General features: G+C 40.7%; 1 protein-coding gene across 1 annotated transcript; it reads right to left on the reverse strand.

Annotated features, from left to right (window-relative positions):
- Window positions 1-1,813: 1,813 nt before the first annotated feature.
- Window positions 1,814-25,571, reverse strand: LOC117425320 (sodium-dependent noradrenaline transporter-like). Its single transcript, XM_034042166.3, has 15 exons — window positions 25,403-25,571; window positions 24,365-24,792; window positions 21,442-21,573; window positions 20,449-20,689; window positions 13,133-13,271; window positions 12,477-12,611; window positions 12,092-12,195; window positions 10,485-10,609; window positions 10,068-10,180; window positions 9,570-9,698; window positions 8,734-8,833; window positions 5,924-6,024; window positions 4,833-5,000; window positions 3,945-4,016; window positions 1,814-3,736 (listed from the first exon to the last, which is right to left on the reverse strand). Exons 2-15 carry the CDS (start codon window positions 24,660-24,662, stop codon window positions 3,713-3,715), a joined length of 1,881 nt encoding a protein of 626 aa, XP_033898057.3. The 5' UTR covers window positions 24,663-24,792; window positions 25,403-25,571; the 3' UTR covers window positions 1,814-3,712.
- Between the last annotated feature and the right edge of the window lie 1,175 nt (window positions 25,572-26,746).

Raw genomic sequence — 26,746 nt, forward strand, 5'->3', positions numbered from 1 at the left:
GAACAGAACTGGAAGATTTACATCCAAGGAAGAGAGGGAGGGAGAGGCACCCCAATATTATACTGTATACTACACTGTTTACAGAGAGAAAGCAAGGGCACAGGCAAAATCTCTCATTCAAATCTTGTTAATGGTATAAAACTAACAAACAATTTAGCTGCAGCCAGGAACATGTACAGTATATTATTGTTCTAAGTAACTTCTGGTCACAGTAGTTTTATACTGTTAAAATTGGTTTATTCCTTTGAGAAAATGTGCCTTTGCCCTGATAAACGTTGCACAACAAGTCCTAGAAAGGTTAGGAAAGTTACATGAAAAAAGGGTTTGCTATTGCTTCACAATGCGACCTTGTGTTGTTGCACACAGGAAAGCCTTTCTTTGAGAGATGGAACTAAGATCTCTGTTTGAACTGCTGACTCAGTATTAAAAAGATAACTTCAGGGAAACCACTAATTTTACTTATGATTCCAGCCAATACACTGATAATAAAAGCATTCCAAATTGATCACATTTTTACCCGAGCTGGGTACACACCCAAAACAAACAAGCCCTCTGCACTCTACTCACTGTGTAGTGAATTGTATGCAACTCACTCAGCTCTACTGTCTTCTAACTCTGCTCTTATTGTGGTGAGTTTTCCTACAGCTAGCCAGGGACATTTAGGGAAATCATCACAAGAGCAACAGACTGCAGAGTAGGTCGCTGGTCCCCTGGTATAAACATCATGTACATGTACTGAGACACAGATATAAGGACACCAGCTCATTCTCATATTTTACATTACATAGAGTGACCAGTTAGTTCCAGGCTCCGTTCCCTTCTATCTGCCAGTGTGCTGTAACTATGTGATGCCTTGTGTCCAGAGCCCAGTCCCATTTCAGTGGGGCTGTACCAGCAACTTTCTTGCCTTAGCTAGACTCAGAAACCACCCAGGTTCCTACACTGTGAATGTTATTGATGTGTATGTTTACAGTGATGCAATGCCTGTACTATAGTCGTTTTTTGTTCACTTCAGTGTTTTTTTGTGGTGTTTATGTTGTGTGTCTTCATGCTGGGAATCAGTTTGCCCAATGTGTGATTTTCAGACAATTAAACAAATGCTTGTACTGTACTGTGAAATGTTTTTCTTGGTCCGTAGTCATACACCTAATTAAACAAGTAGCCACCATTGTCCACCACAAGAAAAGATGTATTGATTTTGTAATTCAGGAATATTTACAGCGGTTTTGATGTAGAGTCCAGAGACCATGAAACCTAACCAGAAGATGTATTAGTTGCTGTTTCTTTTCCAGTAATAAAACACTGATAAAACAAACAGTTGTATTTTTCTAAAATACAGGTGCTATGAAAATATGTTTTATTTAGAGGCAGCCTTATCACCTTCTTCTTCTTTTCAGGGCCCAACCTTTTGATCTTCACTCCAGCATGTCTGTTTGTATCACGGACAGCCAATCTCCAGCCCCAGGACTAGCTGTGGCCCTCCAGACCTTGAATCTGTCCCCCAGGCCCTCAGCCTGTTCTGCTGAACTGCTGCATATGGCAGGACACTGCACTTGACAGCCACTCTGCACCCTGCATGGATACTGGATTCAGCTATTTATATACATGCCCAACAAGACAACAGTCTGGTATTTTCTAGCAGTTTCTACCCCCCCTGTATAGGAGTAGTCTGATTGTGGTTTGGATCTCGCTCAGTGTCCTAGTTTTACTAAATATCTTCTGAACTAACTCTGGTTCAGAGCCTGCAAAGAATTGTCAAAACGAGGCAGAAAGCAGCAGGAAAGAAATAAAAACAAACCAAAGTGTCTGTAACTACTTTCCAACATGTATAGAAGACACTCTTTATTGTTATAGTCTGCTTGAGAGACATTTTTTTCACCCACTTTTAACTGGACTTTGGAATGTACACAACAGTCTGTAGATAGTTCATACAGTTTAATACACAGCTTGTAGATAGTTCTTATTTACAGTACACTGAACACACAGAGATGGATTGGAACAGCAGACACTGACATTGAAAAGAGACTTTACATCCACAGATTCTATAAACAATTTGATAAATACAACATTATCACATCAACCCCCGTTATCCGCGGCATCACTGAATAATCAGCAGCTGTCTACATTAGAACTGGACGACGGGGGGGGTACAGCACAGTATAACCAAATTTATTAATTGAATTTATGCAATAGAAATAAAAATGTCTTCATAATTTCTATAGATATAAAGGAATTATGAAACTAATTGTGAAGTAATGCCTTAAAGATATCGGCCACCCATTCGACGTGTTGCAAATTTGTTTAAATTAGATTAAAAAGCAATAAAGAATAAATAACTACAACCATACAAAACTTATATTTCTAAACATAACTATATATCTTTGGTGTTGTAACAGTCCATTGTGGAACGGGACACTCCCAAAATATAAAATACATTTCTAGGCCACAGATAAGTTAGCGCCTCCTTGACCACGCACTCCGATTGGCATTACATTTTAAGTATGGATTTTCTTATAGCGGCCGATGAGAAGCACAACATTAGTTTGATTTCATACCTCTTTAAAGCGACTATAAGGATATAATTCTACTTTCATTCGAATTTAATCTGAGCATGCTGTGTATTTGTGTGGTGTGGTTTATGAAGAAGTGATCAAACGAGCAGCACAGCACGGCCACACCATGGTTAAAAAAGAATAATAATTTCCATGAACATGCAGCACATACAGTGACGATATATTTTCATGAATGATTAATTGACACGGGCATTCTTAGCATTACATTATGCTGGTATTAACTTTATTCTCTGTCCTAATTTGTTGAATAGGGTGTTTTGTATTTCAATCTTAGGTAGTGTGCAGTTGACTGGAATTTTGGTTCTATTCATTTATACAGGGGCAGCTACTTCACTTCAGTGTGGCCTGTTACTTGATGCGAGATGTGTACAAAAACAGCGGCTATTTATTCGTATTTACAAAACCAAATAAACAAAACAAAAACCTAACTCCCCAAGAAACATCTGAGAACGAGTCATGGACTGTGACAGAAACCTCCAGAGCAATGCAAAGCACATATACAAAACTGAACAGCACAAAGCGTCTGCGTGGGACATTCATTTCTCAGTCTTAGCCGAGACCTAGTGTATGCACTGTCATACTAATAACATGAAATGAGTTCTCTTGCATGGAGAACCACAATTACTCATACAGAAGGCTTGGACAAAACTTGATCCTGACAATGATAAAACTGGATGACAGTAGGTCATTTAATATTTTACCTATTCCTCTGGAACACAAGTGAAAAGCTGACTTCCTAACCGGACGGCCTGTTTATCCTCACTCGGTCTCCTGCAAATGAACATCACGTAGATTTGGTGTTCATCTGAAGAGCTGACAGTAGTCATGTTTGCATTAAAAGTGCTTGAAAAAGCCAGATGGAATCCAGCACATCGTACCATCTGCCAGCAAAACAGGAGGTGCATTAAAAAGCTGTCATGCTGTGTAAAAAAAAATGGTATAAAAACGCAAGTCATTTAGGGAAAAAAACAAACTTGTCCAGCCACCATATATCTGTGCTGAACATGTAAAGAAGAATCCTGCTTCATCCCAAAGATCTGAGGAGGCATGCCAACACAGGGCTTTTTTTTCATTGGCCAAGACAGCACAGAACTTCAGATCCACCGCTGATTCCAGACAGGTGCAGCAAAGCATTCCTTTCATATGGCTAGCCAGTGCTTCAGCTGTAAAACACAGGAAGATGTGAGGCCATACTGTACCTGCCAATTGTATAATTAAAAAAGGACTAGATCAGTTTTCTTACGAGCTTTATCAACATTAATACGGGTTCCGCTTTCTTATTCTGTTATTTAGGCTCCTCACTTGTGTTTTTTTTTTTTAAATGTTTTTTTATTTAATATATTGTGCAAATGTTTCAAATGCAACACTCACCTTAAATTGCCGCACATTCCCCTCAGCTACAAGATGATGTTCATTCTCAGGGGTGATGCAGTAAGCCAGCCTCTGAAGTGATACATAGTTATCAGTCATTGAAAAATCATACAGTAAAACCAAGGCTTGTTGTCCAGATGTATGAAACAGGAGTAAAAAGTAGCTGTAAAGAAAATCCCCCTTACTGACAATATCTTTGATCCTGATACTGAATCACTACATACTGTACAGGCAACACATGCTGATTTTAATTACCATGCTATACCTGTGCTTTATACATTCCTTCACCAGGGTTGTGTTACATTCTCTTAAATAAATAATTGAATTTCAGTACATGGCCCTTTTACGAAGTTTTGCAGCGAGAATCCAAAGCGGCGTCTTGCGATTCTGGATGCTGGTATTAGGTTAGCTGATGCCTGGCCAGCCTGCTATACAGAACACTTTCCTCGCAGCCCATTCACTTCATTTCCATTAGCTTCTTATCCGTGACGTGACATCTGATGCCACCGCTAATGGCTTGTGTGACAACCTGTGAACAAACCCGCACTCACTCACTCGGAGACAGCTTCTTCATCTCCGAGGATGTGCGCCTGTCTGTTTGAATCAAGCTGTTTACTGGTGCAGCAGAGTCTAAAGAGTGGAAGGGGCCCTTTTACAAAATATACCAAATCAACATCTAGGGTCCTGTAGCAATAATCTAAAAGGCAGCTGCCTGTGCATTAGATTACTGTGACAAGAGCTATTTTTTTATTACAAAGGCTATGAAAACCAACAGTGCATGCAAGTCTCTCTAACACACAGATTTGGGTATGTGAAACACCGTGATTTAAACACCAGCGCTATTCCGATCTTTAAAACAGCATCCCTTCTCTTTGATCTTCCACCCACCTCTTTAAACGTGCCTCGCACTGTCAGGAATTTATAGATGGCATAAGCAGGTACAAAGAGCATTGAAGACATTGTTATTCCCCAGCCGATCAGGCTAGCCCAGGGGGGGAAGGTATAGTCATCGTAGGTCAGTGTTTCCATCTTCACAATGCTGGCGACCACCACAAACTGAAGAACAGGGAGGCACATTTTATAGGGTCAAGTACAACAGGGTATTAAATACAGCATGCGACTGAAACAAACGCTTTGGTAGCAGAGCTTATTACTGGGTTCTGATTGTCAACGGATCTGACCTCAGATACAGGGGCATTTAATCACAGCTGTATAAAACATGTTGCCCGTCCTCCACAATGCTTGTCCAACTAAATGTCAAAGGCTACACAGATGGACTCACAATACCTAAGAAGCGAAATCCAAGGAGACATATTAGTTTGCTTTACGATTTATTTCTGACATTCACCAGCTGCCCGTTCAGGGAGCTGCCAAAAGCACATAGTTTTATTTTATTTTTTTAAAATTTTTGTATTATTATTATTTCTTAAAGCTAATATGAAAAGCTCAAACCTCAAGCAAAGGTTAGTAGCCAACTATGTTGCAAGAGCTGTTCGGATTATAAAGACTTCCTTTTTCTTACAGAAACGGCACTGAATCCTAACAGCCTGGGTGCCAGATGAGGAAACAGCCCCTAAAACAGGACTCTGCTCCACAGCAGTTTATAGGGTGTAAATATTAAATTCATTTAACTCTCCCACTGTTCATACACCAAAGATGTTTCATCCTGGTCCTATTTCCGCTCTTACCACTACAAGCAGAAGCTTGGTAACCCTGCCATACTCATCGTATTCCCTTGTAAAGCCACTTAGCCCCTCTTGTCCTCTATCTCCTGCATTTCATACACCAAAGCACATGAGAAGTGTTAATGGAGTGTCAGGAAACAGGGCATTTCTTTAAATTCCCCACTTCACACAGACACACACTCCTCTGCTTTCTCAAGGCAGGCTTACATGCAGCTTGCACACTTTGCAGGGTTACCAGCAGCATGTCACAGCACTGAGAGCGAGAGCTGACAAGAGCATTGTCCCACAGCGTACCAGCAGAAAGGCAGGGCTAACGAACTTCCAGCAGAGCCTCCAGTAAAGACCTGGCTTGAAGCCCATCATGCGCTCGATGTCTTCACTGAATCGGTCCACGCCTGAGGGACAAACACAAACACAAGTCGTGAGGACCCTGCTGCCAGAGCCGGGCAGCCTTCCCCAGTTTCACTGTCAGAGAAAGCACAAGCCACATATTTCACAGCTCAACAGAGTGAACAATTAGGTGCCTGTAATTGGCATGAGAATCTTGTCATGTATTTCCAGAGAAGTTTTACCCATTCCATTCCAAAATAAAAACCAATACAAAAATAGCTAAAAGTACAGTTAGGGTTGCCAACTTTCAACCAGCAATGCCAGCAAAGCCATTTTTATAAAATATAGATGCCCAGTAATGGCAAATTAACACAGAATACATTTCATTGCAGTTCTCGAACTTAACAGACCGACAGTAAAAAAAATGTGCACAGTGGAGAGCTGAAAGGACTGACTCAATGAGAATGGAAATAGCCAAACAGCAATGAACAACGAGTAAGCAAGAGTCGCAAGAACCTGGCTTCTGCTGTCCGGACGCTGTAAAATTTCCCTTAAAGCCGGATGTCGAAAACTGTTGGCAACCCTAAGTACAGTGGTTGGTAGCAGGTAGTGCGAGGCAGGCGGCAGTACAAATTGGTTGTTGCTGTATTGCAAATAGCACAGCTATGGTATAGGAATAGCACGTTTAATACTAAATAAATAAAATAAATACTTTAATACTAAATAAATAAATGGTTAAAAAAGTTAACTTTTTACATTCATATTAACTTCATATTAAAAATATGTTTTGAACTTTAGTTTATACACTGAACCATTAATATTACAGGTCAAAGAAAATAGTAAAATCTATCCATATATATATATATATATATATATATATATATATATATATATATATATATAACACTATTCATTTTGCTTAATATAATGATACATTTTCTATACCACAAAGGAACATTAACATTATAGTGGCATGAAGAAAATTCTAAAGATGAAACAATCCGACAGCATACTTAAACAATACACTACAGAGATGTCTAAAGAAATCCAATTGCTTTATTTGCATTTTTAATAAATTCAGAAAGCAGTGTCAAGGTTTGTCGATGGAATGATTTCTCTGAACCCCGCATTGTGTACGCTGGGAGTAGTTGAGGAACGCCATACAGTGACTCACTAATGACATGTGGGAGGCCCCGGGAAATGGAACTTTCACTCACCGTGCAGCATTTAAAACATTCCTAACAGGGCTCTAATTTGGGAATAACATTTGCATTTTTTCACGTCATGCAAGACATTAACTCCACAGGGTGGATTTTATTATGTATTGTTAGGAAACCCTTCTTCCAGAACAATGGGGAGGTGGCCAACCTCAAGCTTTCCCTGCAGTGAGGTGGGTGTTCCAGTGAATGAAAGTGTACACATTCAGCTAGACCTCTTTACAGGGCTGCAGGGTTGAAAGACTTAATATAAACTTCCTGATCATATAACTTTGTGTTAAGTGCTGTGCTCAGTTAACATACCCGTATTTGGAAGGGTTATCTATCACTCCAAATATTAACTTTGATTTAAAAAAAACAAACAAAAAAAACCCAACAAGCAAATGCATGATAATCAGCCTTTCCATGGAGCAGATGGCAATGCCTTTCTTCATTGTATAAATGTCAGGTGTGCCCCGGGGGCCGGGATGGAGACATTGTGGGGTCTGCAGGCCAGGGGGGTCCCTCTGCTGTCAAGAGAGGGGCAGGGTAACGACAACACACAGCAGCCAGCGAGTTCAAACACAGCCGGGGGCTCCAGCGCACTGCCATCCCCAAAACAGACACTCACTTCCCATTAGCCAAAGCTTCCCAGAGAAGGCACTCCGGATCACAGGTTACGATGAAGGAAAAGCAATGAGAATGTGGAAGAGAGGAACTGTCTCTGGCCAAAAGGACAATACGCATAGGATCAAAGACAACACATACACCTAAAGATGTTCAAGTTAACCACTCTGTTTTACAGCTGAAGATGTCATTCAACTGGACTGCTATTTAATCTTCCTCTTAGCTGATAGTAGATATTGGTTAAGCACACCATGAAAGACAACTTATAGACAATTAGTGATAGTTTTCCACTATGGTACTGCTTACAATTCAGATGTAAAGCTCAGGGTACCAACCTGGCATGATGGGATGTCTATTGGTCTTTTAGTTTTGGTGATCTCCCACCAGCTCATTGATGGCCTCAGTGATTTCCAATGATGACTACAGTAAACAACTGGCATTCACTGAAAGCTTGCTGTAACAAGGGATTGGAAACCATAGACAGACAGCATGTGAGGATCGTGCAAACCGACGGTGTTGAAACACTGGGACAGTACAACAGGCATCAATGATATTGACACGCATTAGGCCAGATAATGGATTAGGCAAATGGAAATGCAGTGGTGGCAACTCCCCTTCCCCTTACACACGTACAGGGAGGCGGAAGAGTCAGCTTCAGATTCCATTGCATGGGCTGTGTCTACAAGAGAGAGTTACGAGAAAGGAATCTGTGCAGCTCTCCGTCACGCCTGTAGAACACATTGCCAGACACTGGATGCATACTCAGCTGCAGAAACATCAAAAGCGCCAGTGGAAACGCATAGGGAATGTCTGCCACTACTCCGGCTTGGATCATTTCGTTTACAAAATGCAAAAAGAATCACTCGTCAGTGTATCGGACCTCTCTGGTCATCTTTAAGCACACAACACAGTCTGTTACATTTACAGTGCGATGAACATACAGCAGCTCACCATAAAACCAGGATACTCCGATGGCCTCTATCAATACTCCAAACAGAATAGATGTTCCTGCTGAAAACGAATCCAGCAGAGTCAGGACGTAAATCCCACCCTATTATAATAATAAAAACAAATAGAGAGGACGTAAATAACAAACCACAAAAGCAAACTGTGGAGACAGCAGCACAGCGTGGGGTCAGCACACTGTCAAGACATCTAGAGCAGGGTTCAGCAACAGTGCCCACCGGCCCATCTCCCCCCCCCCCCAAGAGATTTTATTCACTTTATTCAACAACTAAATGGGATGCTCATCATGTGTTTCTCATTGGGGATGGCTGTTTAACTGGTTTAAAGTAAAAGACTGCATAAAAGTACAATTCTTGTTTTTGCGAGTTAATTGCATTCCTTGCTAGGTCTTTAACCCTTTCATGCATGCATAGAAACTCTTCTAAATTTTATATGGGGACACATGGAAGATGTAAATGCATGACAGCCTTATATGTTTTCCCCTATATAAAGCAATGGGAAAAAAAGTGTTTAGTGAAAAGTATATTTATTATGTGTCCAAACCATTTTGTTTTAGAGCTATTTTCAATATTCCATGCAAATGTCTTTTTTTTTTTTACCTTTGTATGATGTTTACGATTATTTACAGTAGTTCAAAAAGGATGCCGGCGTAGCATTCTCAGAAACGCTCAGAATTATGAATTCGTAATCATCATAAAGCAATTAATAAATCTATCCATTATGCTGTGGATCACCGTCAAGCAGGCGGCAACTCAAGTTTCAAAACCGGGACACGGGACGTCAAATAAAATTCAAACAGAATTAAAGAGGATCGAACTCACATTTGTAACGCAAGTCAAAGCTACTAGGAAGGTGCCGAATGCCGTAGCAAAGGTGAAAAGCTTCCTGTTTCTCTTCAGGATCTTGAAGTCGTCCGTCAGACCCGTGATGATTGCCTCCATGCCTCCCATCTGAGGGTCACAAGGAGAAGGCTTTATCAGTCACATGCAGCTCTGCACAGGGAACCCAACAACCCCCCCTTCTGCTGCTGAAGGAGCCTGAACACAGTGGAATAAAGTGATCCCAGGCAGATTCTGATTCTGGCTGGAAACCTCCTGGTTCTGAAGTGAGGAATGCACCATGATGTTAACTTGTTAAGTTCATACAGCATGTCATTAGACTTTAATACTGTTTTTGTTACCGATCTACCTAAATACTACTGCATTTCCTAGCATACCTTAATTGGAATGCCATACAGTTTCAAAGCAGACCAGTTCGAGGGGAAAGGCACTTCTTGCGTACGTAAAGAACGTTATGTTGTTACTGAAAGATGTACTCACGGAACTGTCGATGCCCAGCGTCAAAAGCATGAGGAAGAAAACTATTGACCAGAATGTTGAACCTGGTAGGGTTGAAATGGCTTCTGGATAGATAATGAACACCAATCCTGGCCCTACAAGAAAAGATAAAAAAAAAAACGACAGTGCGTCTGCATCCCATGACAGGGGGTGCGAGGTATCCCACTGTAAGAGACCTCTTTGGACACAATCCTGCAACAGAACTGCCCCGCATCCTTATCAGCACTTCTCTTTAGAAGAGGAAGCATTTCCAAACAGTTTCGAGAAACCAAATTCAGTGTTTGAGTTGATTTCTACACTCACTGCGACACGTTTCTGATAATATTTTTAACATATCACCTTGTGACCGCTGGGTGATCTAAATTGATCACAGCTGAATTCTGCAAATGGCTGACTTACCTTCAGTTGCTACGTCCTCTATATTAACCCCATGCATGTAGGCCATGTAGCCGAGGACGGAGAAGATAGCAAATCCTGAGAAGAAGCTGGTCACGCAGTTTATAGTGCTTGTGAGAATAGCATCCCTGTTGGAACAACAAACAAGCAAAACACAGCTCGGTCCGATTCATTATCCTGTCGTTCAGGAAAGCAAGAACTGTCTCGAACAGGTCCATTAGTATCAAGCTCGACTTTATTCTGATTGTCAAACTTTAAATAAAAGCAATAAACAACAAAATGAATCTAATCAATCTGCCTGTGTGGTATTCTAGTGATGGGATGAACATGGATGCGTCACGCTGAATATTCAAACTAACATTCGGCAACCAATATTTGTATCTAAATACTTGAAGATATTTCACATACAAGAAGCTTTTCTTGGTAAAATACTTTAATGGTAAATATCCTTTGTTCCAAGTGCCACCCTCCTGTCAGCCCTGCTTATGCTCACAGACACCCCAGCAGCTGATTCAAATTGGATTAGACTGTTAGACTTTCAACACCATCCCAGTTGTCAGATAAATGATAAAATCAGGATGAGAAGGGTTAGCCTTTACTTGCACCCTACAAGCGCTGTTCCTCGACTTCAGCGTTCCCTGCATTAGCTCTACTGTAAACAGCACAAAGGAGACTTAACCGAATTACCTGTACCTCGTTACTGAAGAGAACAAGTGATAAGTGACAAAAACGCAATCAGGATTTCTATGCAAGTGGGTTCTTGGAATCGAGACAGAACAGAGAAGGTAAGCAGCGCCAGGTGACATGTGCTCTAATCACTGGCAGGCTCTAATGTCATTAAAACCATGGCTGGGAGCTAGCATTCATATCCAGTTTGTTTCCTTTATCTTTATCTCTGGGCTCGGGGATACAGTTTGTGTCAATTTAAACTCGAAACAGAAAGGAATAGACTAATAAAGTTTGCATTGATTTACAGTTTTAGAATATCTGATTGGTTGTTTTGGCTGGCATTAACCCCTTAATAAAGTTATACACAATAATCTGCCACAGAGAAGCTAGAACTCCCTGAAAAAAAACAAACAAAAAAAAAAACAGGTTCTCAAATGCACATTTATATGAAAACAGGCCTTACACGAGAGTGCTATTTGCACAGTATTAACTTTAGCATGGAATTTGCAGGTCGAAGCTAACCTAAACATGCAGGCACTGCTGGTGTGAAGAACCCGAAGTGTGAGTAAATCCAGTGTCAACACTGGTGCTGAGGTAATGTGTGCATTTCATTACCATGGTAGAGACCTGCTTGCACAAAGCAAAGGAGCGGATGAGACAGTCTCTGCTCTAGCACCTGTAAATGTGCATGCTAACTGGCAAGCTAATGATCCATTAAAACAGATCAAGGACCATTTTCATCCATTCTGGGGAAGAGCCTTTCTTCAGATCCAAACCGATTCGTTAAAGATCAGGATGTCCTCATGTATTTGCCTTATCCTAAGGTTTATGCGTATGTTAAACTACAGCAATTAAATAAATGCTGTTAAATACATTTGAACATAACAGCAATAACAAAAGTGGGGGCATTGATAGGTGGAAAACGTTTAAAATACTCTCACCTGTAGCAGTTATTGTCAAACTTGTTATAGCTGGCAAATGCGATTAAAACTCCAAATCCTGCTCCTAGGGAATAGAAGATCTGTGTGGCTGCGTCAATCCAAACCTAGACAGAGAAACATGTTCTATAATATTCTCTACTGACGCCTCATTTTACACTGAAAAATCGCATGTGTGTGAAAAAAATGATATTCTGATACTTCAACATTACATTGGTATACACTGCATGATTCACTGATACTTCAAGTTCACTTCAGTTTACAGAATCTGTTACAAATAATTCTAAAGTTATATATATAAAATATTAAAAGTGTATTGTTATTCAGTCTTAATATTCCTAATACTAATCTACAATTGTTAATAGCATAATTATTAATAGTTTCTTACCGTGGCGTTGTTCAGGCGTTTTAAGTCTATGTGCAGGTAGGCTCTTATCCCATCCATAGCCCCCGGCAGGGTAATACCGCGGATAACCAACACGAACAGCACTACGTACGGCATAGTGGCTGTGATGTACACCACCTGCAGCACAGAGAACTGGCTTCACATCACATCACACAGCGCAGCGCAGCGCAGCGCAGCTGTATAGAGGCTGCCAATTCCTGCTTCTCCACTCGTATAAGCATCAGAAACACCGACCCTTTATTAGCATTGTGCCAAAGGTTTTGTTTTTTTCTTTCAACTCTGCAGATATATTCAGAAAAATTCAACTCCTGCTACCTGGTACCCCATCACTGCACATGCTGCACCTTATCACTGAAGCAATTGTGGCAGCTCATCTCCCTCCTCCCAGAAAGAAAAAATACCCCATGGAAAGCAAAACCGCTGTAACAATCATCTGTGCAGGCACACATAATCTGCTTTAGGTTTACCAGAGTTAACTTGCACAGAAATTCTGCAGTTCTGCCATGGCTTTCCCACAGTTATAGTGCAATGCATTTACTACAGTTTACCATCATTTTCCATGTTTTATTTGTTATACTGTACCCCTCTGGGCTTTGCATTACTTCACTTTTATAAAGGCTGGATGAGGGGTCCCATACCTTGCCAGAGGTTTTCACTCCTTTGCAGAGGGTAAAGTAAAGGATGAAGACCACCACCAGGAGACACAGCACCAGCTGCCATCGCGGCGGGCCCAGGTCATGGATCCCTTCACTTTCATGGAGGTGCAACACTCCTCGTCTGCTCACCAAAACAAAGGAAGGAAAGGGTTAACAACACTTGAGTCAAAGTGCTTCCACCGAGGCTCGTTTCAAGCCAGCACCAGGATTCTGCACTCTACATCAGCTAGATAACTCACAGCATGTGTGGATACACCCAGACTGATTTTATGCCAGCCCTCCACATCTATGTCCAAATACTATTCCAATACTGTTTTGTAAAAGCACTGGAAATATTTGAAGTGGACCATGTAACAACACTTGAAGAAATGTACAGTGATTACGTGTTCCCATCATGCACAGTTGTCCCTGTACTACCCAAATTGCACTGCATTCATGTTCCACAATAAAACGCCTTCCTCAAAGCCACAGGGGCTGTAATGGTCCATGAAAAAGACCACTAATTACACTTTCCAATCATTCTCTCCTATGGGGATATCCATGAACAATTGGAACAGCAAATGGAAAAATGTTACAGAATAAGCAGCAACAGCTCCAATTGGACTTCAGTACCAGAATACAATATGAAAGAACCGACCTGGACTGACTACTTTTAGAAAAATTACTTTGGCTCCCTGAAATACAACGCACTCCTGCTTGATCGTGGTCTCAAACCTTTGTTGCTTAAAGGGTTAAATCAGCAAATCTAATCAATATTTTAAACCTCACAGATCAGGTTTTGAGTAGAACAGTAATTATCCCGCAGGTAGATGCCCTCTAAAAGTTAATCAGGACTTTAGAATCCTGAAACTCACTTTTAAGCAGACACACATATTTCATGCACCCTAAGCAATCCGGTATACCTATATGCTTTGGTTTCTAACAGCATCAATATCCTCCCTACAGAGAATTGACTTTGGGACACTTAATTGATATCATGTTCAATTATCTAGCAGGTAATGTCCGCTGCATCAGACACTGGTGCTTATTTAGCCTTGGTTTCAAGTTCTGAAAGATAGCTAGTTAACTACAACTTCTCTGCTCTGTTCCCATCTTTGGGAACAAACCCACTTGTCTGGTACAAAACAAAAAGTTGACAACTTTGAAAGACACTTAGGATTTAACCACAAGGAACATGGGTGTAATTAAAGTATAGGGTTTCTTATTTCATGCTATAAAACATACTTGTTATCCAAATTCCTAGAAAAATAATTGCTAGCAATTTCTTCCATCAGCCCCTTTTTATTGGATGTGTGATTCACAGGAGCGTGGCTTGGCAGGGACCTTGTGATTTTAAGCATGGTTTCACAATTTGCTCAAGTTCAGACAGGTCTTAGCTTACCTACCTAGGAAGTGTCTCATTCCAATGGCGTTTAAGCTTTTAAATATAATAAAAGACGGAGAAGAGCGTAAACAAAAACAAAGAAAAAACCTGAAATATCCCCCCTCCCAAAAAAATGGGCTGCTTTTGTGAAACGAGAAAGTCATTTAAAGCTATAAAGGGTTTTATTTCAAAGATTATCTGAGCTTTATTAAAAACATATTACACACAGACCTGGAACTGCCAAAGCTTGCACAGGTCATTGCAGTTTGTGAGATATGATCCAATTGAATGTTGGATTTCGCCAGGGCAGACACACACTTACGCCAAGCGTCAGCTTGTTGATTTGCTAAGATGCCAGCTGTTACAGATGACATGGTTAAGTACAATTGCAATATCATAAACACGTCGCTATCAGTTTGTCTTTCTAGATTTCTGTCGAGTGAGAAAGAGACAGACCATCTTACTGATAATCAAACGCAGGCCCGCTTGTCTCTGTCAGGTTCCTGTCCTGCTGATTGATTTGAAAGCTAAACCCTGATTGTGTTTGAATGCAGTGCAGAGCTTCGTCCTGGTGCTAGGATCCCCCTGTAAGGCTTCTATCTAAAGCAATTATTAGTTATCAATTATTGTGGGACGTCGATCATTTCTTCTTCATTCAGAGATGCTTTGATCCTCTCTTTTCCAGTAGAAAACTCATTTGTGTGTAAAGAGATGCATTACCCATTAGTGCCCAACCCCACTCCTCTGGACTCCAGAACCATATTTACTTGCTGAAGAGCCTGCAGTCCAGCACAGCTGGAACATTACAACACGTTTCACTGTGGTTTTCATCTTGGGGGGCACCAAGCTATTATTCTGCCCCTGAGAAATCATACCATGTACCCTGAACGATCTGTTCCATTGAGTTTTACATTGTCTCCTGGTTGGTTCAGAGACTGACACACATCAAAGAGACTGTTTGAAGGGTGCTTTACATGATCGTCAGGAGCTGCAATTGAGAGCTGATTTGCAGGCTGTTGAAAGAGACATCATGCTATCTGCTTATATTAAATGACATACGGGCTGCTGCTAAACACCCATGATCAACACAGCAGCATATATATATATATATATATATATATAGTTTTTAATAACAATGACATTTATTTTAGCCCCACTGAATTGCCTTTCTGTCTTATTCTCTTCTCAGTTACCAAACTATGAGCAGTTACTGTATTGATGTATTTGTCAACTGTTTGTCCAATTCCCCTTATTTGCAAACTAAACAAATTTACAAACACTGTTTATTACTTAACATTTATTTGTCTGTTAGCAGAGACAGGATAAAGTTCCTCTGATTTTAAAGACAAAAGACTCAACAGTGATACAATGCATTCCAGAACTAGTCACAGTATAAATCCGTATTCCACCAATAGGATTCAGAATTCTTCGACCTGCTAAGTCCTCGATAACACAACCTGTGCTATAAGGAGTCATTTATTCTGGGATCAATGCAGTGTTATTTTTTTGTTGCTGGTTTTGTAGGAAACATTAACATTTGGCTGTTATAATAAAGAACTCCTTTGCTTGACAAATGGAGCGACCAGCTTGTGTAAATGTTTATGACACACAGAACTTGGTTTGGGGTGAACCTCAGAAATCCTGTGCCTTCGGTTAAATGCAACAGGCCAACAGTAAAATAAATAAATAAAAACCATGTCAAGGAAAGTGTTTTTCCTTGTTGTCAAACTTCCAGAAAACAATAAGTGGTTCTGGCGTATAAACTCGGCAGCTCTTTACTGTTGGGTGCACCCAATTAATCACTAAATAATATGCTGGCATACCATGTTGTCAATAATGGAAACTGTTTAATTAGATTTTATGTATAATGGTACTGTATGTCAGTTTACATTGAATGGTCAGGCTGGGGTCTATTTAATTGATGCTGATCCTAATGCTTACTGAAGTTCCAAGTACCAAGGTAGGCAATGAAGCCAGCACCTCGGACTGTGTATTCTGGCCTACTTCTTATATTTTTCACCTCCCCTCCCCAAAAAAGAGAGATTATTGAAATGCTGGCAGTATACAGACCCTGATGCTAGGACAGGGAAGTGGGCACTGTGTACATTTCCACACTCCTGCTTGACAAGACAAGAGCTCTGGTTCGGCATCACAGTGTATTATCTTTACCTGAGACTTTTAGACCCACTTACAGTACTTGAACAAATTCTCAAACACTTTGAAACATTCTTTCAATCAAATTTGATGCATCCTGCTAGCATCGCTGGTAATGTCTGCAAGCTACTGAGAAACAGATGGAGCACGCCTTCATGAAAATGAACAATGAACTGCAGGGTCTGATAGAAAAGTGAATGTGGCATATCAACACAGGGCCGTTACGATCACAAGCGTAATCATGGAGGAGTGGCTACAGTAACCAATGAGCCCAGTATCTGTGCAGACTACTGAACCTCATCAAAACAATAAAAAAACAAAAAAAACCACAAGGACAACTTTATACCAGACGAAAGAAGGACATACAGTGAACTTCCTCTTGTGACTTCTTAAAAAAGACTATTGCAGACCACTGTCTGTCAACCTCTATTAAAATGTCCTTCTATTAGGACCATTTCATGGGAGTCCATAATATAAAGATTCTATTTGAACAGTATAACAGAGGCTTTAGAAAATGGCAACTGTCTGCAATGCAGTAACATAGGTATATGCATGGCCAGTCCTTTGTAATCTGATTGTGCCACAGCAAGCAGTATAGTGTGTGTGTCCCACTGAGGCACAGTGCTCCAGGGAGCGTCCTGTTAGAATACAACACACTGCAGGGGGCAGGAGGCTAGGTGTGTGTTTCAATTGGCTCAAGTCACCAGTAAAATGAGTGTGGCGGTCTCAGCTGTGAGAATCCTCACAGAACAACCACACCGCATTATGTGCAATCATTGAGAAATGCCTAGGAATAGCCCAGGAATGAGTGGCCGATCATGGCAAACGCTCACGAGATGAACCTCTATGTGGATGCTTGGAAACACTACAGCCAGCCCTGCCCAACTGCACCACACAGTAACAGAGTCATTCTGCTAAACCGCCTTTGCAGAGCAATCAATCAGACTGTGCTCATTGCCCCCATTCCTTTCATATGGGAAAACTGTCTGGGCGGATAGGTTTTATTAATCAATATTATCACATTGCTTAGATTGATGTGGTCCTTTCTAAACTGGGCATAACTAAGATCGAATACTGCACGTTTTACTTTGATGGGATCACAAGTGTGTGTGTGGGGGCTTAGCCCTGACTGCATTGTATTTATTATTTATGCAGGAAATATCAACTGAAAAAAAGCTCATTCACAGCAGCAGTACCTTACGAAGTTACAAAATAAAACTTCACACAGCAAGATAAAACGGGAGAATGCTGAGTCTAAAGCAAACAGTGTCAGACTGGTAATCTCTCTTGGTCTTCCAGAATAAGTGTGTCGTAGGTTATAAGACAGAAATATTTTAACAGCAGCAAGCCAAGTTATTTTTGCAGGAATAATCGAGGGATAACGGTGACATTTCAGTTATAAAGAATCAATAAGGCATCTTTAAATGTTCTATAAAGAGTGTTAGGCTGCTGTTATTGTTGGGTTATAAGGGAATATCGTCAGGAGTAGAAGTGAAGGGACCAAGGCTGAAGAATTGGGTTTCTTAGTGACCTGCCGTGGAATAAAGCAGGTGAAGCGTGTGCTCTGATTGGCTGAGCAGTCTATAATAATCACAGGCTATAGCGATATAGTATTGTAAGAACATGGAAGTGTTCCTGATAGTGCTTATAGATAGAAGAGCATCTCCTCTCCACTAACTGCAGTGTGGTGTTTTCATCATGTACGATATGCAAACCCACCTTTTGTAGGCATTTAGAAATACTGCTTCTAATGGCTTTTTGCTGCTGTTATTGTTGCTATGAGCATATACTGTATGAGTACAGTATGTGACCAATTTCAATCCTTTACACTTCTGCTATACAGTATGTGTGTACTTCTGAACTGGGTATGCTTTCACAGCTGTTACTTTTAAATAATTATAGGAAAGGGAAAAAAGCATGCATCTTATTTCAAAATACAAAACTACAGTATATGCATTAAATGTGATCTACGTAAAATAATTATATATAGTATATTTAATAGTGCTTAGCCTGGGAATGGAGATAAAGTTAACTTGTGACTAAGAATAAATCAAATCATTGAGAAAACCATTTGGTGTCCCACTAAATTTCTCCCAGTGTCCTTTGGGGTGAATAAGCAATCTTCAGTTACACTGTTGAAGCATGAAGTTTCTTTGATGTGAGTCCGGTTCAAAATTAAGCATTTATCTGCTTCAAAAGCTGCTACTAAGCTATTTAACATGCTTACGGGGCCTTGAACATTTAGAGGAGGTTATTTTCAGAAACGTTGAATGAAAAACTTCAGTGGCAGCTTAATTAGATAGTGTACCAGTTCAGTGTATTCCTTTTATTTTAGCTGACACTATTTATTATATGTATTTATAGGTGGTCCTTTATACCACAGGCTGTTCAGGGCTCCCATTCAACCTGTAATGCAATTGTACTTGCGCTTGCACTCTGGTTAAAAGGAGGGCCACAAATAGCACAGCCTCTTAAGAACAGATCCTGACTGCAGCCACACAAAAGGGCACAGTTATTTCCTAAAGATATGGAAGGCACCAGACGAAGGGTTAATTCATCATCTTCACGCTAAACATGAAAAGATGTTTTGTAACATTCAGTTTGGCAACAAATAAAGCAAAGCACCACGACAGAATGATGACAGTCTATTTGCAGCTCCAATGAGCCACACATGACAAAGGCAGTTCGGACTGACACACAGCATTGATGGTAGAGTAGGGGCTCAGAGGAATACTTAGTCAGTCAAAGAGGGTAGCTACTACTCAACAAGAGCGAATAGACTAAAACGATGCACACTCACTTCCAGCACGTTCGTCTAAATACTCAGCCGGGCTCACAATTCCAGCCAAAACATTCCTCTTCATGTTTCTCTAAACAAACGAGAGCTCAGCTTGCACATTCTTCACAACTTTCTATTTTAAACTGCTCAGCACCAAACATTTCTGACAAGCCGGGTTCAGACAACCTGCGTCTGTTATTAGAAGATTCACGTCAGAATCTAATGGACCCGTACGTGCCCCGATGGGTCAACACAAAGCTTTTATTTAAAGTGATAAACGACGTGTCTTTGCTACACCCTGAAGCACAGTATGTACTGCTGGGAGACAGGCCAGCCCTATGACCTTGGTTGTGGATGCAAGGTTTAGCCTCACAGTCACTCTGTTCACAAAGCAGACAAATATGGGCATGGCAGAGCCTCTAAGTGTATTCAGCTGTTGCACTGCTAACCAAAATGTGAAAAACAGTGATAAAAGTAGCGACTTAAAGACCTCGGTATGGGTGTGAGTTATCTTAAATAATTTTTTTTTTTACACCCTCAGGAATAAGAATCAAGAGATCTGCTCAGCCTGAACTCAAGTTTTATTTGTTTTAAATCACAGATGGTTTTCACATCTGTCAATAAAAAAAAAAAAATTACATAGACTTGTATAGTAAATAGACACTTTTTGGGCTTTTTCCAATGTTTACCCATTTTTTTTGCAAATGTTTATTACAGCTCTTTATAACCCCATAAATTCTTCTTTTAAAACTATACATGCAGCGCAGGCCTCTTGATTCTTATTCCTGAGGGTCTAAACTTTAGGAAACAAGTATAGCAGACTGAGTCAGGTAGCTCCCATTTCAGGGTGTCTGGATCCCTGAATATTTAGACTCCAATTTTCAGTTCCAGTGCAGGACATTGTTCTAATCAAGTCCTAAATTAGCCAATTGCCAGGGAACGTTTGGTAAAGATGGAAACAAAATCAAGGTAGAGTATAAGAGACAGACAGTGCGCACTCACTCGTAATACTCTGCAGCGGGAGTGATTTTATATTTGGAGTACTTGGTCTCGTTGCCCAGCAGCACGCAGCCGTTCAGCAGCTTGGGGTCGATGCAGTTAGGGCTGTTCCATGGGTTTCCACAGCGCAGCCAGGGCAGTTCGGAGGCGAACGAGGCAAACAGATAGTACAGAGACCAGGCTATGATTACATTGTAGTAGAAGCCCACATACAAGGCTATAATGATCACAGTGTAGCCCACACCTTTAAAAGAAAGAAACACACTGTTAGGGGTTAAACTGCAATCCTGCAAACCTAAACTAAGCAGTCATGTGCCATTACCTGCCAGTAAGCAACTGGCAGCTTTCAGCATCCACAATCCACAACCTGGTTATAATTTATTTCACCGTAGTAAACCAATGGTGTTGTGGCAAAGTGGATTTCCTGCATCTTTCTGATAAGGTGTCTTTATTTAATGGAAATACTGCACTGGGTTTTGTTATGCTACTGTAGAACTTTATTTTAGTACACTAACATATCATGTGAACCCTTCAAACTCTGCGCACACCACATGCAAACTGTGCAGAAACACTGGCTGATACAGTACACACTGTCTGCAATAGCAGTCAATTAGAAAAACGTCTGACATTCGTAAAAAGCAAACAGGTAACAGCTGAGCTAGCCTGTTTACATTACAGAGACATGAAGCATGGCATACCGGTAATACCTGTTAATAGAAATATGTAAAAAAAAAAAAGTTCTGATTAATGTAAAACAATAAGTACAGTCTCAGTACTGTCAGAACACATGCGTCGCAGATGTGTTATGGTCCTCATAAAATATCATCATAGTCTAAAAATAAACCTTTTATGTATTTAAGCTGATGGAAATATTTATATAATAGACACTGGCGCTCAGCGTCCCCGCTTGGAACCCTGCTGCCGTGAGACGGTGGTTAGGAGGACTGCAGCAATCCAATATTTTACATTTTTTGTAAAAAGCATACAACAGTTTACCTTTAAAAACAGGGCAGATTTTCCAGACAGTGGCAGCTCCTTCCCGATTATATTGCCCCAGTGCCAGTTCCATGTAAAAGAGAGGCATGCCAGCAATGACCAGGAAGAGGGTGTAGGGTATCAGAAAGGCACCTGGAAGCAGACATGCACCGGGGTTTAGTATTTGCTTGTAATGTACTGAAATACTCTCCTCTTGTTTCTCCACAGAAGACTGTTCTGGCTGGGGCTCAGTGGTATAGCGATCATAGGAACAAATATAAAAAAATAATAATAATAAATAAATAAATAAATAAACTCACGATGGAGAGCATAGAGACGCTGCTACCAAACAAAAATGTTTACAATTAGTTTGGCAAAAATATATCCGATGCCTTGTGGATGTCATGCCTTTGAAAGAACTGTTATATTAAAAGACTGCAAAGACCCCACTGCTCGAAGCGGTTCTGCTTTGAATTAAATTCCACATGTTTGGCACAGGAGATATTTTGTGAACTGGGAATCTGGACCTACTTTGCTATTTTATGGAGACAAAGGCAGAGCCATGCTTTGAACTGTATAACCTATAGCGTACCCTGCTGTCGAGGGTAAGAGATTCACACAAACACAAATCAGTGTATCAGCTGCTGACCTACAGCACTAGGAAAGAATCCTGTAAAATGCCTGTGATCCCCATTCTCAGATTCACTATCTTTCACAGCTCAATGTCTGCTTACCCCCCTCTTATACAATGGCTTGAAATGCCCTTCGTCGTTACAATGCCATGTGGTTAAAAGAGTACAACCAGTAAGGAAAATCACACTTTAATTTCCATGATGAAGTGCTTGTGTTTTATTTCTTACTTAAACACGTTTACTGGGGGAAAAGTAAAGCCCTAGCAAAGGTTTGTAAAGCACAACGAAAGCAAGGCAAAATAGTGAGACAGAGTTATCATTCAGTGCAGGTACATGCAGGTAAGCCAAGTAGACAAACGCCTCGGCTAGTGCCTCCGTCAGCGAACTGTAGTTACATGCAGACAGGAATTCCAGTGGCTTTCACAAAATAAATCTCAAAAGTTATTCCAATTTAAGAATCCTGAAAATAAAAGTGTGGGTTTAACAAGTTTAATTCTCTGGCACTTTTCCTTTCAGGAAAACCTCAATGCATGTACAACCCAGTGAGAGCTAACTTTTATAAAGATCTGTACATTAAATAAAGGCAGAATAATCCATACTAGGGCAAAGGAACTAAGAATAACTAAGCACTGAAGTAGCTACACTATCTGCTCTGAGTCAGTGTATACAGCCTCAGGCTACGCATAAGAAATGGATTGTATTCCCTAGCTACATCCCTGCCTCACACACAGCGCAGGGATTAGCTGCAGTTCCACAGCACTGGAACAGGTTAGGAGGCTTGCAATATACAAGCAGTAGGGCAGGAATGCAATGCCAGCATTCTGGAAGAGTTAATTGGCTATAAAATCTGAAAAGGCGTGTAAATCCATCAGGCACCCCTTTAACCACATACACAGGCTTCTCAAGTCTTATGTTATAAATGCAGTGGAACGTGAGGCTTTTTCTAAATGGAATATATAGAGTGTTATTTTCTGAGCCCTCCAATAACCCCTCCCTCTCCCCTCCACTTCTAACAGAGCTTCAGTACAATGTCCTCTGTACCCCCTAACAATTCATGCAAGCAGATATACATGATACAGTAGAATTAAACTTCACAAAAACAAAGAGGTGGGAGAAGTCTATTGATTGAAATAAATAACTGGCATGTTTTTGTAATTCAGAGACAGATTCAAGCACTTAGAAGTGGACATGCAGCAGGGGTGGAAAGAACACTCCCATTGCATAGCAGTTTGATTCGTACCTGGTTTCACTATGAGTTTAATAAGACACACCTGAGCTTGTTACCTATTTGTTTATTTGGCAGACGCCTTTATCCAAGGCGACTTACAGAGACTAGGGTGTGTGAACTATGCATCAGCTGCAGAGTCACTTACAACTACGTCTCACCCAAAAGACGGAGCACAAGGAGGTTAAGTGACTTGCTCCGAGTCACACAATGAGTCAGTAGCTGAGGTGGGATTTGAACCGGGGACCTCCTGGTTATAAGTCTGTTTCTTTAACCACTGGACCACACAGCCTACCTATGCACACTGTGGCTAATCAAGCTTGTAGTAAAACCTGGATTGGGTGAAACTGCTATGCAGTAGGAGTCTTGTTTCCATCCCTGATGCATATGCTGTCCCACATAGATGATATCTTGCCCACTGGCTGGACAAACTCCAGATACACCCCATCAGGGTGGGACTCATAGCCTGGATCAAAAACAGGAGGTAGTATCACCTTACTCTCCAGAAGTTTTAAAACCACACTGATAAAGCTAGTCAGCTCACCAACTTTGGCCAATTCACAAACCAACGCGGTTTGCCGACAATTCTATAGAATCAGCGTGTTGACAGCGTGAGTAGTGAGATAACAGCTGCGTCTTTTTTACTGTGTTGTTAATAGTACGCGTCTATGGAAGCTTCAGTTCAACCTTCCAAATGAATTATTTCATAAACACACGAATAATGATTCCATCCTGAATGTGACCGTATTACTGACTGTGCCAGTTCAATCGCACTGAGTACATTAACATCCCCCAGACGAGATCCCAGGGTCAGAAAGCAGCTATTGAACTGCTTAAATAAAAATAAAAAAAAAAACCATTTCAGTTCATTTTTACCTCGGTGATATACAAGAGTAGGCAATTTAATTCCTTTCACAAAATAGTTATAATATGGATAACAAAACATACTGTATTGTGGATTTGGTTTTAACTGCAGGTTTGCCTTGTCCCTTTGCAGAGCTCCAATCCGCACTGTAAAGCGCTGTTATCATAATAGCGCGCTGTAGGAAACTTTCAACAGTTGCTAACTGTGCACAAGCAAACTTACCTCCGCCGTTTTTGTAGCACAGATAAGGGAATCTGCAGATATTAGCCAGGTCCACCGCGAAACCGATGACCGACAGGAGAAAATCGATTTTCTTGCCCCACGTCTCCCTCTCCTCGTCCTCGGACGAGCTGATCGGGACGCGCGTCTCCGGGGCAGCGATGACGGCGGTGTTGGTGTACTGAACCCCATTTAGTTCCTTCACCAGAATCAGCTCCACGTCCTTCTTTTCCACGGTAGTGTACTGTGTGAGGGGGACCACAGACGACAGCTTGTGGTCTGAGTGGACTTGCACGTTCATCCTTTCGGCAGCCTAAAACCAACCTGCCACGGCGGTGTGAAAACCAGAGTGCAGTCGGTGAAGCTGATCAAACTCCAGTCGGTGTCGGGTTCTTGCTCTGGGAGATGGACTGCATCGTCTTTCTCATCAGCTGCGGAAAGAACATTGATCTCTAATTAGATGCATACAGGTGACAATGATGACCAAAACCCCTTAATCAATAGCGCGTCACGGCACAGAACTCAACCAAGCTTTAGATAGCCTTGGTTCTACGACTACGACTACTACTACTACTAATAATAATACAAGTTTTAAAAAGTTCATCAAACCTATATATTTAGCATACAGACGCCATACATTTTAAATACAATCTTACTACCATAATACTAATTGGAGGTACGGTAGACTCCATTATTATTATTATTATTATTATTATTATTATTATTATTATTATTAACAACAATAATAATAATAATAATAATAATAATAATAATAATAATAATAATAATAATAATAATGGTAAATGTGATGGCCTATAAATCACATATGCATACTATTCACTGACTGGTAGGCAGTTATATTATTATATAGCCTACAAACAATAAACACACACACACAAGACGTTTTGAATCCCCAAACAGCAAAAGAACGAACAATTACTTCAAGATGTTAAAGAAGTTCAGATGATGACAAGAAGCATGCAGTTAGTTCATTATAAACAATGGCTCCGCAAACTCCGAGACGGAGAAAGCCGCACATACTTGACTATCAGAAGGTAAAGCCCCAAAGCGGATGACATGGAGCCGAGGTGGCGACGCGCTGCGGCAGGACCTTCTCTGAGCAGTAACTGTCCTTTGCGTTGAAACTTTAAGACTCCCTCTTTGAGAGGCTGCGGGGGGATGCAAATCTGCAGCGCTTTAAACCGGACTCCACTCTCTCTCCACGTGATTCGCTAAACGTCGCCACCGTTTGCAGGTATAGTAATGCAGTGGTGGGAAGGCACTAAGCTAGGAAGCAGCACTGCGACGCATTAGCCTAAGTAACATACGTGTGAACGAGATACGCAATACTCTATCATGTATCATTTATATATTCTACTGTTCCTACTCATGCATTATAATACTGCTCTCATTTTTTAATTGAGCAAACATCAACTACAATAAAAGATTGATATATTGACAACCGCTAGTTTAAAATAATCTGTCATATAAAAGATAAACTGCCATTAGCAATACAACTATTTCAAGATTCAAGTATATCTTTTTAATAAGAGCACGCAGCTGATACATAGCAACACACATTTCTAGTTGTTGTCTATGTGGGCAAAATGTTGACAAAAATGCTGTCTCCCAATAGAAAGGATCAGACACAGTCCTTCTATTATTTAATGCTTGCTTAGCACCTTGCTTATTGGTAGACTGCTATTTTTGTTAAGTATTTATTGAATTACAGTTTTCACGTTAAAAACCCCAAACACACCTCGTTCTAGAAGTACACTGGATTGCTCTTTGTGTTGCCCGTGGCAGTACCTTTTCTCTCAGGGGTTCTGTCAGGTATATCTTGTTAAAGTAAAGGTAATTTATTTAGGAGTATCCAGTTCTTATTTCTTCTCTTACGTATGGAGTTTATACCATTCTCATTGTAAACAATATAATCTGTGTATAACTAGTTTGGTGACCTGCAGTTCATAGTATTCTACAACAAAACACTGCGAGGAGTTATAACCACCTGAGGACACACCAAATAACCACGTCTTTCTAAGAAGCACTCTCCCCTGTTTTTTCTCCCGCAGTTTCTGCTTTCTGTTCCCGTCTGACAGCTGGATATTCCATTAGGACTGACCAGTAAACAGCCTCCCTTTTCTGTGGGTCTTCAAGCTAATTCAATAAAGTTGACCTGTCATGCATTTCCATTCGCTACGCATGTCTTACACCTGCAGTTCTGCAGTTACGAGAGACAAGTGTCATTGAAAACGTGTGTTTTCATATTCAAAGACATGGCATCTGTTATCAAGGTAACAGTGCTTTCATCGGCATGCACTGGAACTAGCCAAAACGTTTGTCTTTTTCACTTTAGTTTATTTTAAGTTTGATCTGAAGCTATGT

Source organism: Acipenser ruthenus, chromosome 20, assembly GCF_902713425.1.
Source record: "Acipenser ruthenus chromosome 20, fAciRut3.2 maternal haplotype, whole genome shotgun sequence".
In the NCBI taxonomy this organism is placed as follows: domain Eukaryota; kingdom Metazoa; phylum Chordata; class Actinopteri; order Acipenseriformes; family Acipenseridae; genus Acipenser; species Acipenser ruthenus.